Here is a 17030-nt window from a genome sequence, read left to right as displayed (position 1 = left end):
TTTTCATGAACTTTTTGAAGGACCCTGAGATGTCTTAGTAACCAGTGCTTTTTTTTGAATTTTAATATACACATTTTTTTTTTCTTTCAGCCATGTCAGTTTGAACAGTGTATTGTACATTCCCTGCAGTCACTAAAAGGAGTTCTTGAGTGCAAGGCTGGAGAGGCCAGTGTAAGTTTTCTGTTCAATTCCATCCCTATTTCCAAATTTTCCAAGGAGCTGTTGGGAGTCAGAGTTGTAAATTTCTTAGTCATTGCAACACAAGAGCTTTTTGGCCTTATTGCCTGCATGTTTCACTTCGTTTAGCTACAGTACATGGGCCTGCTGACTTCTGGCTTTAAGTTAGGCTCATGAAAGCTGCATGGGAAGTGTAAGTCTTGTAGGTAGAGTATAGAGGTGCAGAACTAATGGTTGACCTGGGTATCGTCAGCCAGTTCCGCACTTCATTGTCTTCTGACCACAGAATCACCGCAGTAAGAGAACCACCTTACAGGCCAGCTCTTTGCTCATGTTCCTCTGAGGGTGAGGATGCCCACACCTGAAGCAGTTTTCCGTGTTTCAGCTTTTATATCTAACTCCATAAACAAAAAGTTTTGTTTTTCTATCATAGTCAAAAAAATTTTAATCCAAGTTCTTTCTCATAGGTCTTTCAACAGCCTAAAACACAGGAGGACGTTTGCCAACTAAGCATCAATATCATGCAGGTAATATTTAAGAGCAGTGATGCCCAAAGCCTGAAATAATGCAGATTATTTGCCAACCCCCCCTCCTATTTGTAATATATGTGTAATATACGAGGGGACTTCAAAAAGTTCATGGAAAATAGAATTAAAAAGTAATATGAATCTTTCTATGAACTTTTTGAAGTCCCCTCTTATATTAAATATGTATTCTTTTTTTTATCTTGTCTGTGAACATAATAGTTTAAGGTAAGTAGGGCAACAAAATAAAGTTTAATGTAGAATTGATTCGAAAATTTTCAGTACCCAAATATTTCATTTATATTTTCTTCTTTTTTGTGTTCTCATGGTACTTTATATATATTTTCATTAAAGCACAGTAAATTAAATGATAGTTGTTTACATTATATCTAGAGTATAAAGTTTTTCATTGGAACTAGTGCTTGTAGGCACAAACAGTTGAACACGTGAGTGAGTGAATGAGAGAAAGGAAAAAGGTCTTTTTCCTAAAATATACTCAAGAATTTAATAATTGATCAAAACATAGGTGCTTTTAATTTTCTACAACTTATGTTATATATATTGATAGTATATGTATTTTCTATCACTTATGGGATACACATATGTAATACACACACACAGACACACTCCACCACCACCACCACCACCACACCACTTATGGAATATATAATTCTACTTTAATTTATGTAAAATTATTTTTAATGTCCAAATAGATTAATATCTGAAAGTTCATATCACTAACACTTAATATTTTTGACATAGGTTTTTATATACTGTCTGGAACAATTGAGCACCAAGCCTGATGCAGATGTAGATACCACACAGTAAGTAAAAATGAAATTAATCTCATTGATGCATTTAGGAGAATTAAAAATATAGACTCAAGTTATATATTTGGTCTTAAAAGGATCTTCAGAAAGATCATGAAAAATGTGTATTATGAAAAAAGTATGCATAGATTTCAAAATTTTTTGGCACCGAAATAAACTTGTACTGACTTGTTAGCATGTCTGAATAAGATCTAGTTTGAGGCATAAAGAAGGAGAAGCCATCAGTATGAAAAGAGCTACTATCAGAGCAACATGAATTCTATTAAAATTGAAGCGAGAACATCAAATCTGTGGTGAAGCTTGGGTGAAATCATTGATGCTTTACAACAACTTTATGGGGACAATGCCCCAAGGAAATCAGTTTATAAATGGATAACTCATTTTAAGAAGGGACGAGACAACATTGAAGATGAAGCCTGCAGCAGCAGACTATCCACATCAATTATCAAGGAAAAAATTAATCTCGTTTATGCCCTAATTGAAGAGGACTGATGATTAATAGCAGAAACAATGACTAGCACCATAGGCATCTCAGCTGGTTCAGTTTACACCATTCTGACTGAAAGATTACAGTCGAGCAAACTTTCTGATCATTGAGTGGCAAAACTGTTGTGCCCAGATCAGCTGCAGACAAAAGCAGAGCTTTCAATGTAGATTTTGAACAGGTGGGATCAAGATCGTGACGTGTTCGTTTGAAGAACTGTAACAGGAGATGAAACGTGGCTTTACCAGTACAATCCTGAAGACAAAGCACAACCAAAGCCATGGCTACCAAGAGGCGGAAATGAGCCAGTCAAAGCAAAAGTGGTCAAGAGTGAAGGTCATGGCAACAGTTTTTTGGGATGCTCAAGGCATGTTGTTGTTGACTTTCTGGAGGGTGCAAGAAGGATAGCATCTACATATATCATGAGAGTGTTTTGAGACAGTTAGCCAAAGCTTAGCAGGAAAGTACCTGGGAAAGCTTCACCAGAGAGTCCTTCTCCACCACGACAATGCTCCTGCTCACTCCTCTCACCACACAAGGGCGATTTTGTGAGAGATTTCATGGGACATCAGGCATCCACCTTACAGGCCTGATTTGGCTCCTTCTGATTTCTTTTTTGTTTCCCAACATTAAAAATTCTTTAAAGGATACCCATTTTTCTTCAATTTAAAAATGTAAAAAAGACTGCATTGATGTGACTAAATTCCCAGGACCCTCAGTTCTTTAGGGGTGAACTGAATGGCTGGCATCATCACTTGAACTTAATGGAGCTAATTTGAGAAATAACGTTTATGGTTTTTATTTTCAGCTTCTGATTCCATTTTTCACAAACTTTTTGAAGTCCTCTCATATATCCTAAGTCCTTTAGTAAGAGAGACCAGTTTTTCAAATTACAGTTAGAGTTTTAAATATGGCCTGTGTTTCAGTCCATTTGTGTTGCTATAACAGAAATACCTGAGATTGGGTAATTTATAAGGAAAAGAGGTTTATTTGGCTTACGATTCTGGGACAGCTGCATCTGGCACGGGCCTCAGGCTGCTTCTACTCATGGCAGAAAGTGGCAGCAGCCGGCAGGTACAAGCAGATCACACGGTGGGAGAGGAAGCAAGAGAGAGAGAGAAGGTGCCAGGATCTTTTTAAGCAACAAGCTCTCGTGGGAACTAATAGAGTGAGAACTCACTCATTAATCCCCCCTTCCCCAGGGAGAGCATTAATCCATTCATGAGAGATCCACCCCCATGACTCAATCAGTTTCCAACACTGCCACACTGGGGATCAAATTTCCACATGAGTTTTAGAGGGGACAACACATCCAAACTCCAGCATTCCGCCCCTGGCCCCCCAAAACTCATGTCACTCTCACATACAAAATACAAATCATTCTTTCCCAAAGGTCCCAAAAGTCTTAGCTTGCTCCAGAACCAGCTTACAAGTTCAAAGTTCAAAGTCTCATCTGAGACCAAAAGCAAAAGTCCTTCCAGCTGCGAACCTGAAAAACAAAACCAAATTTATCTACTGCCAAGATTCAATGGTGGAACAGTCATTGGGTATCCATTCCCATTCTAAAAGGGAGGAATAGGCCAAAAGAAAGGAAAAACAGGCCCCAAACAAGTCCGAAACCCAGCAGGGCAGACATTATGTCTTAAAGCTCCAAAATAATGTTCTTTGACTTCAAGTCCTGCATCCTGGGCACAATTGGGCATCTGGGCCCCCAAAGCATCAGGCAGCCTCATTCCCACAGCTCTGCCAGGTGCATGCCCAGTGGGTTGCAATGGTGCCTGCAACTTTTCCAAGCCAGTGTTCCACTCTAGTAGCTCCTTAAGTCTGGGGTCTCCATGGAGGTCCCACTCTCATGGCTCCACTAGGCATGGCACTGTTGGGGTTTCTCTGCTGCAACTCTGACCCCACATTTCTGCTCGGCATTGCTCTAGCGAAGGCTGTCTGCGGTGACTCCACCCCTGCGACAGATCCCTTCCTGGGCCCCCAGACTTTTCCATACATACTTTGAAATCTGGGTGGAGGCTCCCAAGCATTCCCAGCTCTGGCATTCTGTGAGCCTGCAGACCTAACATCACGTTGACGCTGCCAAGACTTCCAGCTTGTATTTTCCAAAGCTGCAGGTCCAGCCACACCTGGGGCCAATTTAGCCACAGCTGGAGCAGCCAAAGCAGCTGGGGTGCTGGTGCTGGAAGCAGCTTCTCCAGGTGGCCCTGGGCAGCGAGCCCATGGAGGGTGACTCGGGCCTGTTTGCCAAGACCATTCTCTCTCCCTAGGCCTTTGGGCCTGAAATGGAAGGGTTGGCCCCAGAGGCTTCTGCAATGCCTTCAGGGCCTTTTTCTCCTTCTCTTTCCTTTGTACTAACCTTTCCTTTGTACTAACCTTAGCTAATGGTCGCTGGGCTGCACCATTGTATGCTCTCTGCTTTTCTACCTACATGGCCATGCTGCAAATTTTCCAAATCTTGATGCTCTGCTTCCGTTTTAAATTCTGGCTTTACATAATGCCTTTTATGCCATAACTCAGCCTAGGCTGTTAGAAATAACCGTGCAGCGTCCTTAGTGCTTTGCTGCTTGGAAATTTCTTCTGCCAGATACTCTGGTTCACAACTCTTAAGTCCCACCTTCCACAAAGTCCAAGGGCATGGACACAATGCAGCCAAATTCCTTGCTATGGTGTAGCAAGGGTGATCTTTGCTCCAATTCCCAATAAGTTCCTCATTTCTATCTGAGACCTCATCATCCGCATGGTCTTTACTGTCCACGTTTCTATCAACATTCTGGTCACAGCTGTTTAACCAATCTCTAAAATCTTCCAAACTTCCTCATCATTTTCTCTTCTTCTCAGTCCTCCAAACTCCTCTAACCTTTGCCCATTACCCAGTTCCAAAGCTGCATCCACATTTTCAAGTATCTGTATAGCAACACCCCACTCCTCGGTACCAATTTTCTGTATTAGTCCGTTTTGTGTTGCTATAACAAATACCTGAGACGGGGTAATTTATAAAGAAGAGAGGTTTATTTGGCTTATGATTCTGGGACAGCTGCACCTGGCATGGGCCTCAGACTGCTTCTACTCGTGGTGGAAAGTGGCAGGCAGCCAGCAGGTACAAGCAGATCACATGATGAGAGGAAGCAAGAGAGAGAGAGAGGAGGTGCCAGGATCTTTTTAAACAACGAGCTCTTGTGGAAACTAATAGAGCGAGAACTCACTCACTACCCCTCCTCCCCCAGGGAGAGCATTAATCCATTCATGAGGGATCCGCCTCTGTGACTCAATCAGTTTCCAACAGTGCCACATTGGAGATCAAATTCCCACATGAGTTTTGGAGGGGACAGCACATCCAAACTCCATCAGCCTATATTCTTTCCATAATTTATTTATTTTCTGAACGCATCTTAGCCTTATTAGAGACAAATTGACCAAATTGAACATCTAATTAGCTTACTAATTGTCCAAAAGAACAAGTTTTATAAATAATAAAGTAGAAAGTTGACTACTTTCACGATTCTGGTGTTAGGGGGATTGCACTGCATGTTGGTAGAATTAAGTCTGTGTCAGGCTTAGTTATTTGAGCTCCAGAAGACAGGTGCTTACTATTGATATTACAAATCCATGTGATAACTTTTTTATAATGTTACTCTATATGACAGCATTATAAAATACCATTTTTAAAAAAATCTAGCTTTTTGAATGATACTTGGCATGTGTAACTTCTGTGCATCTAAGATTCATGCTCTGACACAGATGATAATGTAATAAATTCCTCTTGAATCTTTAATTGACAATTTGAGAATTTTTCCATGTTTGTCTATTTCTTGGTATTGGTTTTTGCTTTTTAGTATATAAAACTCTCACCTCTCTAGAGACCTAATAAGTTTTTAATTCTTCTCCATTTTCTTTGATTTAAGTTGTTTTGCTCATTATTCTACCAGGAATTTGTATTGTTAATCAGATCCCTGATGTTATTGATTAAATGTCTTTTCATCATTTTGTTATAATTTCTGTTTCATCCATCATTGAATTTTAATATATAGTGCAATGTGTTTCTGAATTTTATCTTCTGTTCCATTCATTTAAATATATTTTATATCAGTTGGTGTTTTAATCATCATTAGTTTATGTTCTAATGTTTTTCAGATTGGTATCCTTTTATTGCCTCTCTATTTTGAAATATTATTTAATATTTTTATAACTTTATTCTTTCATATGAATTCTAAAATTGGTCAGTCAACTTTAAAGAAGATAAATCCTACTGAGATTTTTATTATGATTCTGTTATATCTATAAATTAACCAGTTAATTTATGATCTCTCCTCCCCTCCCCGCAATTTTATGTTTCTGGTCACTTGTGGGTTATCAACTAATATCCCAAATCAACTCACCACTAAGTGATTTACTAAGAAAATGCTTCAAAAAGCTCTCTGGAGATTCTGATAGACAAGAACATTTTAATTGTGTGAGTATATACTAATAATAGTATGATTAGAATTACTTGACATTTTCTCCCCTGGTAGTTTTTTTAAAAAATTTAATTAAGTCAGTATTGGGAAGACCCAAAAGCAAATTTTATATGGCCCATGTTAATAGATGGTTTATAGTGCCTTCTTTGAGCTGTTATTTGCTAAATATAAAAAAACTTATACAAAATTTTTGATTTTTTTTAACCAAAACATTTTAAAGTCAAATTTCATTGCGCTTTTAAATTTTAGTGCTTTAGCTCTAACTGTTCTCTTACTTGCTTCTATATTCAGTCTCTCTGTTGACGTTTCTTCTCCTGATTTGTTTGGAAGTATCCATGAAGACTTCAGCTTGACTTCTGTAAGTAAGATAGATGATAAATAGTAAGTAAAACAGGTCACTTTAAAACTCTGTAATGACTATAAATTTTTATAAGTTAATCTAAATTACTTTAAATGTTACTGCATCATTGCTGTAGCATGTACTGTAAAACACTGCTCTGTACTTTGGGGCCATGTTATGTTGTGTGAAAATTTTAGTAAAGTATAATTTATATATATTTCACGCTTAAAACCTTTTAGTTGAGTTGCAGCTTAAGTAGTTGCACATACTCTCTGCATCTGTGCAGTTCTCGAGTGTTAAATGCGTGCCCTAGTCATCTCCTGGTGCTCAGAAGTTGCTGCGACCAGCTATGGAGGAGGCATAGGACTAGGGCGCCCACCTCCCTGACAGCTTTTGCCTCTTCAACCAGAGAAGCTCTGCTTTCTTGTTTTATTCTCTAAGTTCCCGAATAACATTTTATTTAAACACAGTTTTCATAGCAAAGACAAAACCAAATATGTACACACACACATTTATTTTAACATACGTATGTGTATTTAGGGAAGGTTCACATACATACATTATCACGTGTATAACCTCAGCTTTCTTAAAGAAAATAACCCTGTCTGGTTTGTGATGAGTTTGAAGGATGGATGGGGTGTGTGTGTATCTCAAGAAAAAACATGACTTGGCTTTCTTACCCTATGTCATTTTTACAGTTATAAGTATAACTAAATAGGGGACTTGGTATATTAAAAAAGTATAATTTAGACAAAGTAGTTTAAAAATTTATTCAAGGTTCAATTATTTGGATGACCGAGTGGAGAATGGTACCATTCACTGAGACAGAGAATTCAGGAAGAAAACAAGTCCTAAAGAAAGATTAAAAATAGAGTTTGGGACCATATTTGTTGAATGGGTAACATTCAGGTAGAGATATCTATCGGTGATGAGATCTGGATCCCCGGAGAGAAATCTAGATACAGATGTGTGAATTATAAGCACTATAAGACCTGGTAGTAGATGAGAATACTAAGAAAAGTACTAGTTGTTCCATCCAGCTGACCTAGCAGCTGGAGTCACCCCAGAAGTGGCAGCTTTTTTCTGGTTGTTAGTTTCAAATATACATCTCCATGTGAGTTCTTATTAAGCTTTTGATTAGTCATCCAAGTCTAAGGATTTGATAGTGGTGTTCAGTTGTTCATCCCATTTTTATTTTGTCTATTGGTTAGATTTGAGAAAAATACACCTACCAAGAGCAAGACTTTAAATCACTCAAATAGTTTTTCTATTTTTGAAGAAGGACCATGCATAGTACAATGGGAAAAATCAAGCAAAGGGCAGAGAAGACGCAGCAGGCTCATGTCTGTTGGTGAGGAGGTTTTACTCTTGAAGGGAAAACTGATTAGGATTGACTTTAAAACTGAGAACCAGTTGAGATTTTTAAAGAACACTGCATGTTCACTGTGGTTGAGGAAACATCCTCTTTCCTTGACTGTATGTGCTTCATGAGGGCTGGTGAGTGGTAACACCAGGTGTGGGGGCAAGAGGGAACTGTAGCCACACCCTTCGGCCGTGCCTGGGCAAGCTTCCAGTACTTGTTCTTTGCTTTCTTTGTAGGTTTTTTCTTGTCACTTATCCACAAAATATGGAGAAAGAATATTACACTTATAATATTATAACCCTATTTACCTTTTTTGTACTTCATATCCCATCCACAGATTAATTCAGGGTCATTAACAAGCTTTCATTTACTTGAAGGTACTGTAACAGTTCCTTGGCCTTTTACTTGTATTTGTTGATGAACAAAAACTGCAGTGAATAGGCTACACTCTGCCAGAAATAAAGATAGGAACATTTTAAATAAAGCAACTGAGAATGTTTTTTGAAATTCGATTGAGCTAAATGAAATCATTGGGAGATATAAGATATGCTTGGCAGCAGAGTCCAGGGACTGTTGTCGTCCATCTTTGATTGATGTACCTCAAAAAACAGGAACCTTTCTCCATATTTGCTAAATTGCATTACTTTATTGTAACTTGTTCAGATTATGTACAGAAAGAGTAAGCAAAGTGTGGGTGAAAACTTTTCCTGGGAAGTGGTTTTTGCCTTCGTTTTAGGCAAGGGGTCACAAGCCGGGGCCCAGACGAGTCACAGCTGCTGCAGGGCACACACCCACACCTGCAGGTACACTTCCCTATCTTGGCAGGCCAGCACAGCAGTGACAGGGGCTGCTCCTGGAATTCATTTACAAAAATAGTTCTTCTGAATTGTAAGAGGATATTGTGCTCATCTGCATTTGGGTTTGGTTATTTTTGTAAGAAATTACTTTTGGTGGATAGAACCCTAGAGAATGTAGAAGCAGGTGGGGTTCTGCCCTTTCTCTTTGGAGGAGGCCCCTGGCCACGGTGACCTTCATTCCCTTTTAATGGGAAGCTATTCCTAGTCATCCTCCTGCATAGACAAAAAGTTCTCAAAGGTCTACGTTTTTAGAGGAGCTCATCATACAGGTGTATGGCAGTATAATTCTCTTCCAAGTAATGAAAAATTTATAAACTGTTTTCTAATTATTTTTACACTTTTATGTGATTAGTTATTAAAAATATCCATTTGTATAGCCTTTTTGTGTACACAAAGTATTAAGTAGAATAAACAATAAAGTAGAATCCCTTTCACAAGAAGAACGGCTGATCTTGCTTTAGTAAACTGTTTTATCAATCTGTTTTTCAATATAGCTGTGAAAGTTTATAAGAAACATTTGATGCTGTAGTTATTATGTAGTAATGAACAATTAGTAGAATTTTAGAATTGCATTATGTTTTTCTCTATGTTAATATTGGTAAAGAAGCCGCCAAGAAAAGCAAAGGATTGGATATTGATGTTAAAGAGCAAGAGATTATAATTAAACTTAATAAATGATGAGTGTTATTTAGTATATTCTCAGTTTGTTACTATAAATGTACTTCTCTAAAAATTTGTTTTACTTTTAGGAACAGCGACTTCTGATAGTCCTGAGTAATTGCTGCTATCTAGAACGTCATACCTTCCTAAATATAGCAGAACATTTTGAAAAGCACAACTTCCAGGGAATAGAAAAAATAACACAGGTAACTGAATTAATGTCAAATGGACAAATTGGTTGTTTTGCCAGCTTAGTTTCCAGACCATTTTCTCAGAGCCAGGCTCCCTTTGCTTTCCAGTGCTTGTCCATCTACTTGCCCTCCCCATGTGCACATCCCCTCCCTGCCTTCGCCCCAATCTGTCTTTGAATGATTCCCTCCATCTCATATCTCACCTGAGTCATTGATTTAATTCAGTCTTTTCCCTAGAGCAAGGCTTTCTCGAGGTTAGGACTGGTTTACTCCCCACTTAAGCTGTTCAAAAGTGAGGCAAGAAAATGAGAGAAAGGCATCAAACCCACATCTTTAAGAAACATCTCAGACCTGACGTTTTTAGGTTAAAGCTTTTAAGTACAACCAGCAGCAAGCTCCCTGAGCCTGCAGCAAAACCTCTTCCTGCCTGTTCACACCTCTCCTTCCTCTCTCCCTTTCCACATGACCACGGTGATGCTTTTACTCGGTTCCTCAGGCACACGCCACGTGCCTGAGCATGCGTGCACACTCACAGCAGCCTCAGGGTGCTGGAACTCTTGCCAGAAAAACACACACTCCCACTCTCCAATCACTGGATGTAGAAAGGTTGCACAAAAATGAATGCTGTATAAATCAATGGATGGGGTGTGGTTTTTTTAATGTTATACTTTGTTGTTTATATTTTTTCCAACTAAGCAGAAAAGGAAAAAATGAAGCAACCTTGTTATTAAAGGTTGGCTGGTTCTTGGGCAAAGGTTTATCAGATTTCTAAGTAAAACTATGCTAGCACGACTTTTTAATGTCAGTATAGTTTTCTCAATGCAAAGAATAAGAGAGATAATGATCTTCTTAATCTTATAATCAAAGTATACTCTTGATGGATTGCATACTTTTTACAAACGATGGTTCCAGTTCATGAACTAGATTGGAATTTTTTTTTCTTCAAAGAATGAAAATGTCAAAGTGGGTGACTATGTCTTGTTTTCCTGCCTTTTTGTAAAGATTAATCATCCTGATGAGAAATGTTGTGACTTAAGGCTTTAGGCCCAAATGTCTAGTTTATTTCCAGAAACTTTTATGTTGAGAATTACAAGGTGCTGTCTTTCAGTAAAAAGTTGCTATTTGTAGAAAGTCGGCACTTTGTTTTTATACAGTAGTGATAATGACATGAATATATGTATTGGAGAAATTTTATTTATCATTTAAAAAATAAATGAAATGATTAGTAATTGCATGTAAGAGAAGCAATAAGTTCTTTTTTCCCCTCAGTTTTTGTGAAGTAATAAATATCTGTTTCTTTAGTTCATCTCATTAAGAAGGAAAATGAAATGACATGAGAAAAGGTTTTTTTATATTCTTACTCTAGTCATTGTTCAGATCATTTTGAGACCAGATAATATGTAGGATCTGGGGGTGCAAATTACGATAAATGGTGGGCTCTTTTCCCACTCAGAATTTGGATTTTCTTTTTTGACTGACTGTTTTTGAATATTTTGAAATTATTCAGCTGTGTTTGAAATTAATAAACAATCAACTAGATTTAGATTGTAGTACTTGTGCTGATACTGTTTTTTATGTGGGAATCCATTAATTTCATGATGCCAACCAAATAAAATTTATTTCTTACATTAAAGGAAAAAGGCTGCTAATTGCCATTATTTTTCATAGTTCCCTTTTCAAATGACAGACAACTCTAGAGGCATAGATCCCAGAAAAATCACATGGCACAGAGGTCACAATGGAGAGCTTACCCATTCTCCCTCTCTTTTTGCTCTTGGAGATAACGGTCCATTATAGTGCATCTCACACAGTATCACTGGACACTAGATGTTCTCTCAAACGTCCTTCTGGTGTGGTCTGGTGGTTGACCAAGGGTTTCTTCCAGGTGTATTTTCTCCTGCCTTTTTATTGGTACTTCTGCCAGTAGAAGAAGCATGAAAATGTGGTTTTTCATTCCCTCTGTTTGTTTATTTGTGTATTTATTACACAAATAACCATGCTTTTTAGGAGTTTATTAAAATTTAATGATCAGTGACATTTAAAGCTAGAATGATTTTATATATACAATTTTATGTGACACAAATAACCCTGAGAAGTAATAAAAGATGGTGTTATTAGCCCCATATTCTTCATAGGGAAAGATGTTCCGAGAGGTTAGGACTTGACCTGTCTGTAAGTAGTAGAGCAAGGCAGGACTCAAAAGTAAGCTTTTTCATTCTAAATCCAGAATACTTTCTGGTCAGGTACGATACATCTTAAAGAATAAAATTGTTCTCATGAAAATACACCAAAGAAATGAAAACAGGATATGGAGCTGGTTGATTAATATATATATATCATTTTGGCCTTTATAAAACAATATTGAATGGTAATTAATTAATGAGATCAGGGTATTGAAATCATCTTTCCCTACAAGGTTCCTCCTTTAAAATAAGCCTCATTATAAGCTGTCAGTGAGTTTTGTGCTGTTTGGATCCCAGATAGCATGTGCCCATGGCGAGTGTCCGGTCAAGTGTGTGTGTTTCCATTTGTATTACTGATGCCACCTAGCTTTTCAGTCCTAGAAATGTTTTTTTCCAGTCATGGATTTTTTTAGCTACTTATAGAAGACCCAACCATTACTTTTAAAAAGGAAAAATACTGGGAAGTCTAAAGAAAAAAAACCAAAAAATTATGTAATGTACCAACCAAATATAAATACTACTATCTTAGTATTTATGGTAATCAGCATTTTATATGTACTATATCTCTGTATATGCTATAAAAAATAGGAAACATTTTTTTCAAATTCAGTATCATTGAATATATTTTTTTCTATTGAATATTCTGTTGTGAGCACTTTTTCATTTTTATTAAATAAGTTTTGTAAAAGATGAGTTTTTGGCTTTATAACATTTCTTAATGTGGAAATATTAATTTTTTTTAACCTCTCTCCTGCTAGGAACCTTAAGGTATTTTCCGTTTTGTTGTTGTTACTGAGAGGTGTAGTCTCTCTGATCACACGTCTAATTACTTCCTTGCAATAGATTCCTGTAAGTAGACTTACAGCTCTGGAGACTCTTGGTAAATGTTACCAGATTACTTTTCAGAAGCTGATCTCATTACATTTTTGCCATCATTTCCAATTATAATTTTTAATTTAATAGGTGGAAGTACTTTTTCATTGTCTTTGATTTTGCATGCCTTTCCTTATTTGGGAGGTTAGCACTTTTTCATCTGTTTATTGATGGGTTTATATTCTAGAAGAGCTCATTTTAAAGATACTTAGAGAGTATACTTAGGAAGAGAGATACTTCGGAAATACAGAGGTTTGTACTTTAAGTTTGCAAACCAAATCTGCCACAAGTCAAATTCTTCGAGACCTTTGGTAAGGGAAGACCAAAGTTTATTATGGTTAATAAACTTTAGTGTATAATTTTTTTGTGGTAGTTGTAATTACATAATTCTAGGGAAAATGCTATTTTAACCTGTCTTAGTCTTTAAAAATTAAACATCTAATTTATAGTTCGAATAAGAGCAGATTTTCACCAGACTCGGGAGTGCACACATTAAGCAACCCTGGCATTAAATTCTTGATTGAAGTTTTCTTTTAAGCCCCTAAATCTATTTCAGAAACTCCAACATGGGGGTGTGGAGATGTGCAGCTTCTTTTTCTTTTACGTCCAGGGGAGATTCTTTACATACAGCAACCAATTTTTAAAGATTTTTGTGTTGCTTGAACCATATGTATTATATTTTACATATTTGATTATTTTCAGTATACTTGAATAAAGTTCTTAAAATTCAAGTTTGAAACCATTTGAATTCATAGATGTGAACGAATACAGCTTTGTGTCCTTGCTACTGTTATCTGTATATATTTTGTTTCATTTTCCCCATTTCTTCATAAGTATAAATTAGCTGACTTTTGTTTAGATGCTGGTTTTATATAATAAATTGGTTCTAAATTAGTCCATTTTGGAGTTTAAGATCTTAGAGACAAAAATTATAAATTGATCAGATGTGTCCCTGCCTACTAAATACCCAGCTTAATTTTTGACCCTATTCAGCTCCTTCAAGTTTTTTGTACAGCTTGTCATCCACAGAGTGTCCAGGATGGGCTTTTAAAAACATAGAGCAGATATAGAGGAAATATAGAAGAATTCATCGTACTTCCTTCCTCCTTCGTTTCAGAGCTCTGCACTGTCTGAAGGGCACAGCCTAAACTCCTTAGGCTGCAGTTTGTGTATGGTTCTGACCTGGCCCCTTCTTGCCTCTTTTTCTGGTGGCTTTCCTCCCCCTACTCTAATCCCTGTAATCTAGCCTGGTCACCCTCTCACCTTTCCTTGACCATTTCATATAATTTGTCCCTCATTCAACTAACGTTTGTGCAGTGCTAGCTTACCATGCTCCGTTTTAAGACCCTTTACCCCATAGCTTGTGTTTTCTGTTTGTCTGGAATGCCTTTTCCTCCATGTGGATTTAACAACGTCTTGATCATCCTTCAACACCCATTTCAGGTGCAGATGCTCCCATCCTATAAAAAGCCTCTTATGGCTTCTGCTTACCCATTCTCCCTCAGTGCGAAATAGATCAGATCCTCTTCTTCCTCTGATGCTTTGTTCCTACCACTAGAATAGTGCTGAACACATCGCATTGTGAGTAGTTTAAGGTAGATATACTTCTTTTCTGGGTTGTAAGTTCAAATATTTTTATATTAAATGTTTTATAACTATAAAAGAATAGATATTGTGTAGATATAAGGTAAGAGTGTAATGAATGAACATGTCCTCCCCCGTCCCCCCGTCAAGCTGAAGAAACAGAGCAGCAGTCCTTCGCTCCTGTCACACCCTGCACAGCTGCGTCAGGCTCCTCCACGCGGGGGATCTCTTTGGAATTCGGTGCTTTCTAAATGATATCACGTGTTTTTTACTTTTAATATCACCTGTTTTTTTACTTTTACATCACATAACTAGGATTACATGGTATGTACTTTCCTATGACTTTCTTTTTCCACTGAATATTACTTTTGATATTTATCCATGGTGCTGCATGTAGGTTAAACTGCTTGTAAAATGCATGTGTCTCCCTTTTTTCTTCTCTGAAAGAGTTTGTGTAACATTAGAATTATTTGTTCTTTGAATATTTAGGAGAACTCTCTGGTATTTTCTTCATGAGATGACTTTTAATGACTGGTTCAGTTTCTTCAATGGTTATATATTCAAGGCTATTTCTTCATGTTAGTTGTGGTCATCTGTACTTTACTAGGACTTTGTCCATCTTGCTTAAATTTTCAATTTTGTTAGCATGAAATTGTTTAATAATAGTTACATATTATTATTTCAATCTTAGCTGCATTTGAGGTTTGCCCCTTTTTATACTTAATATTGCCTATTTGTATTTTCACTTTTTTTTTTTTTTTGCCTGAATCTTCAAAAAACCAACTTTTGGCTTGAGTGATTTGTCTTTATATTCTTGCTCTCTCTCAATAATTTGGGCTCTTAATTGTTTTATGTATGTTATTCTACATTTTATTTCATTGATTCTAAACCTTTCTGCCTTTTAGACATGAACATTTAAGGCCATGAATTTCACTTTAAGTTTCTCTTTAGCTGTGCCCTATATATTTTAACCTGTGGTATTTCATTTCAGTTTTGTATTTTTGAATTTTAAGTGTGTTTTTGTCTTTGACACACAAATTATATAGAAGTGTGAAATTAAATTTCAAAATTAGGGGACCAGAGGAACAGTGTGAGTTAGTCTTCTCTTTGTTAAAGATTTCTAGCATAATTGTTCTGAAGCCAGACAATATCATGTTTTTAAATTTGCTGACAGTTGTTTTGTAGGCTGGTACATGGTCAGTCTTCTGAAATATCCTACCTTGCTTGAAAAGATCATGTCCTTAAGTTTTGAATACCACCTTGCATATATGTCTATTAGATCAAGTCTGTGAATTATGTTGTTCAGTCTTCTATGTCCATTCCTTTGTGTGTGTGTGTGTTCTGGTTTTTGATCTTTCAGTTACTGAGAGTGATGTAGTATAAAGTCTTTTCTTGGCTACATTTTACGTATTTTCTTGGTCTCTAATATTCACAGTGGTATGTCTCTTGGTTTGTTGTTGCTTTTTTTTCTCCTGACTGATTGATGCCTTTAGTCAATTCTGCAAATTTCTCAGCCATTGTCTCTTTGAATATTTATTCTTCCCTATACACTCTTTTCTCTCCTTCGAGGTCTCCTGTTGTATATATGTTAGACTTCTTCACTCTGTTCTCTTCATCTCTTAAATTTTTCTTTTACTTCTTTATCTTTAATTCTCTGTGCTGATGAGGGATAATTTCTTCAGCTCTCTTTTCATTCATCATTTCTTCAGGTGTGTCTATTCTAATCTTGCTGGAATTTGCTATCCATTGAAATTTTAATCCAGTTGTTTTTCATCTCTAGAAACTCCTTTTGGTTTTTGTCACCAAATAAGAGAAAATGATTAGCTTACTTTGGAATTGTATAATTTCAAACCTCATTGTGGGAGACAGTGGCAATAGAGTTCTTTCCCATACCACTCGTATCATTCTTTGTAAGTGGCAAAATCAAATATACAATTTATAGTCAGGTATAAGATTATCCTCCTAAGGAGAAGAGTGGACCAAACAAGTGAAGCCTAATAAATGGGACGTGAAGTCATTAACTGGATTATAGAATATTCACAGAAATCAAAGACACCACTCAGGTTTTGGATGTGTCTTAAGGATTAGTAAGACACCAGGTTAGAACAGCAGCTGGAGGTAAAAGAAGTGGGAAATGATGGTCTCAACTCACAAGTCTAGAGACCTGACTGTCCTGTTTCAGGGTGACAGGTTGTGCTTCAGTAACATAAATGAATTTCAAGCCTGCTGTTTGTCCTGCTTTCCACTTGTAAAAAGCTAAAAAAAATATTGACTAAACCTAATTATCCAAATTCACTTGGATAGATGTTCTAATGATAGTTTGATAAGCTTATTTCTATACAGATGGCCAAGTTAAATTAAATTTTTCATCTTTGAAATGAAAATAAGTTTATTTTGATTTTCTTCTCAAAAACATACTTTTTAAAAAGCACTTCTACTGAAAAGTTTATAAAATAGTATTTCAAAATTTATATTAGAAACATTAGAATACATCAAAATAATGT

General features: G+C 36.7%; 1 protein-coding gene across 3 annotated transcripts in view; it reads left to right on the top strand.

Moving 5' to 3' along the window:
• The window catches only part of EXOC2 (exocyst complex component 2), a 204394-nt gene that overhangs the window by 121703 nt on the left and 65661 nt on the right, over nt 1-17030 (top strand). For all 3 annotated transcript variants that reach the window (XM_063096552.1, XM_063096551.1, XM_063096553.1), the window contains 5 exons: nt 91-171; nt 645-704; nt 1464-1525; nt 6767-6833; nt 9785-9901. In XM_063096552.1, coding sequence (XP_062952622.1) covers nt 91-171; nt 645-704; nt 1464-1525; nt 6767-6833; nt 9785-9901 — 387 coding nt within the window. The remainder of the gene's footprint in view (nt 1-90; nt 172-644; nt 705-1463; nt 1526-6766; nt 6834-9784; nt 9902-17030) is intronic.

Source organism: Cynocephalus volans, chromosome 5 (genome assembly GCF_027409185.1).
Source record: "Cynocephalus volans isolate mCynVol1 chromosome 5, mCynVol1.pri, whole genome shotgun sequence".
NCBI lineage: Eukaryota > Metazoa > Chordata > Mammalia > Dermoptera > Cynocephalidae > Cynocephalus > Cynocephalus volans.
Note: the sequence above shows the minus strand (reverse complement) of the source record. Positions and strands in the feature narration are given on the sequence as shown.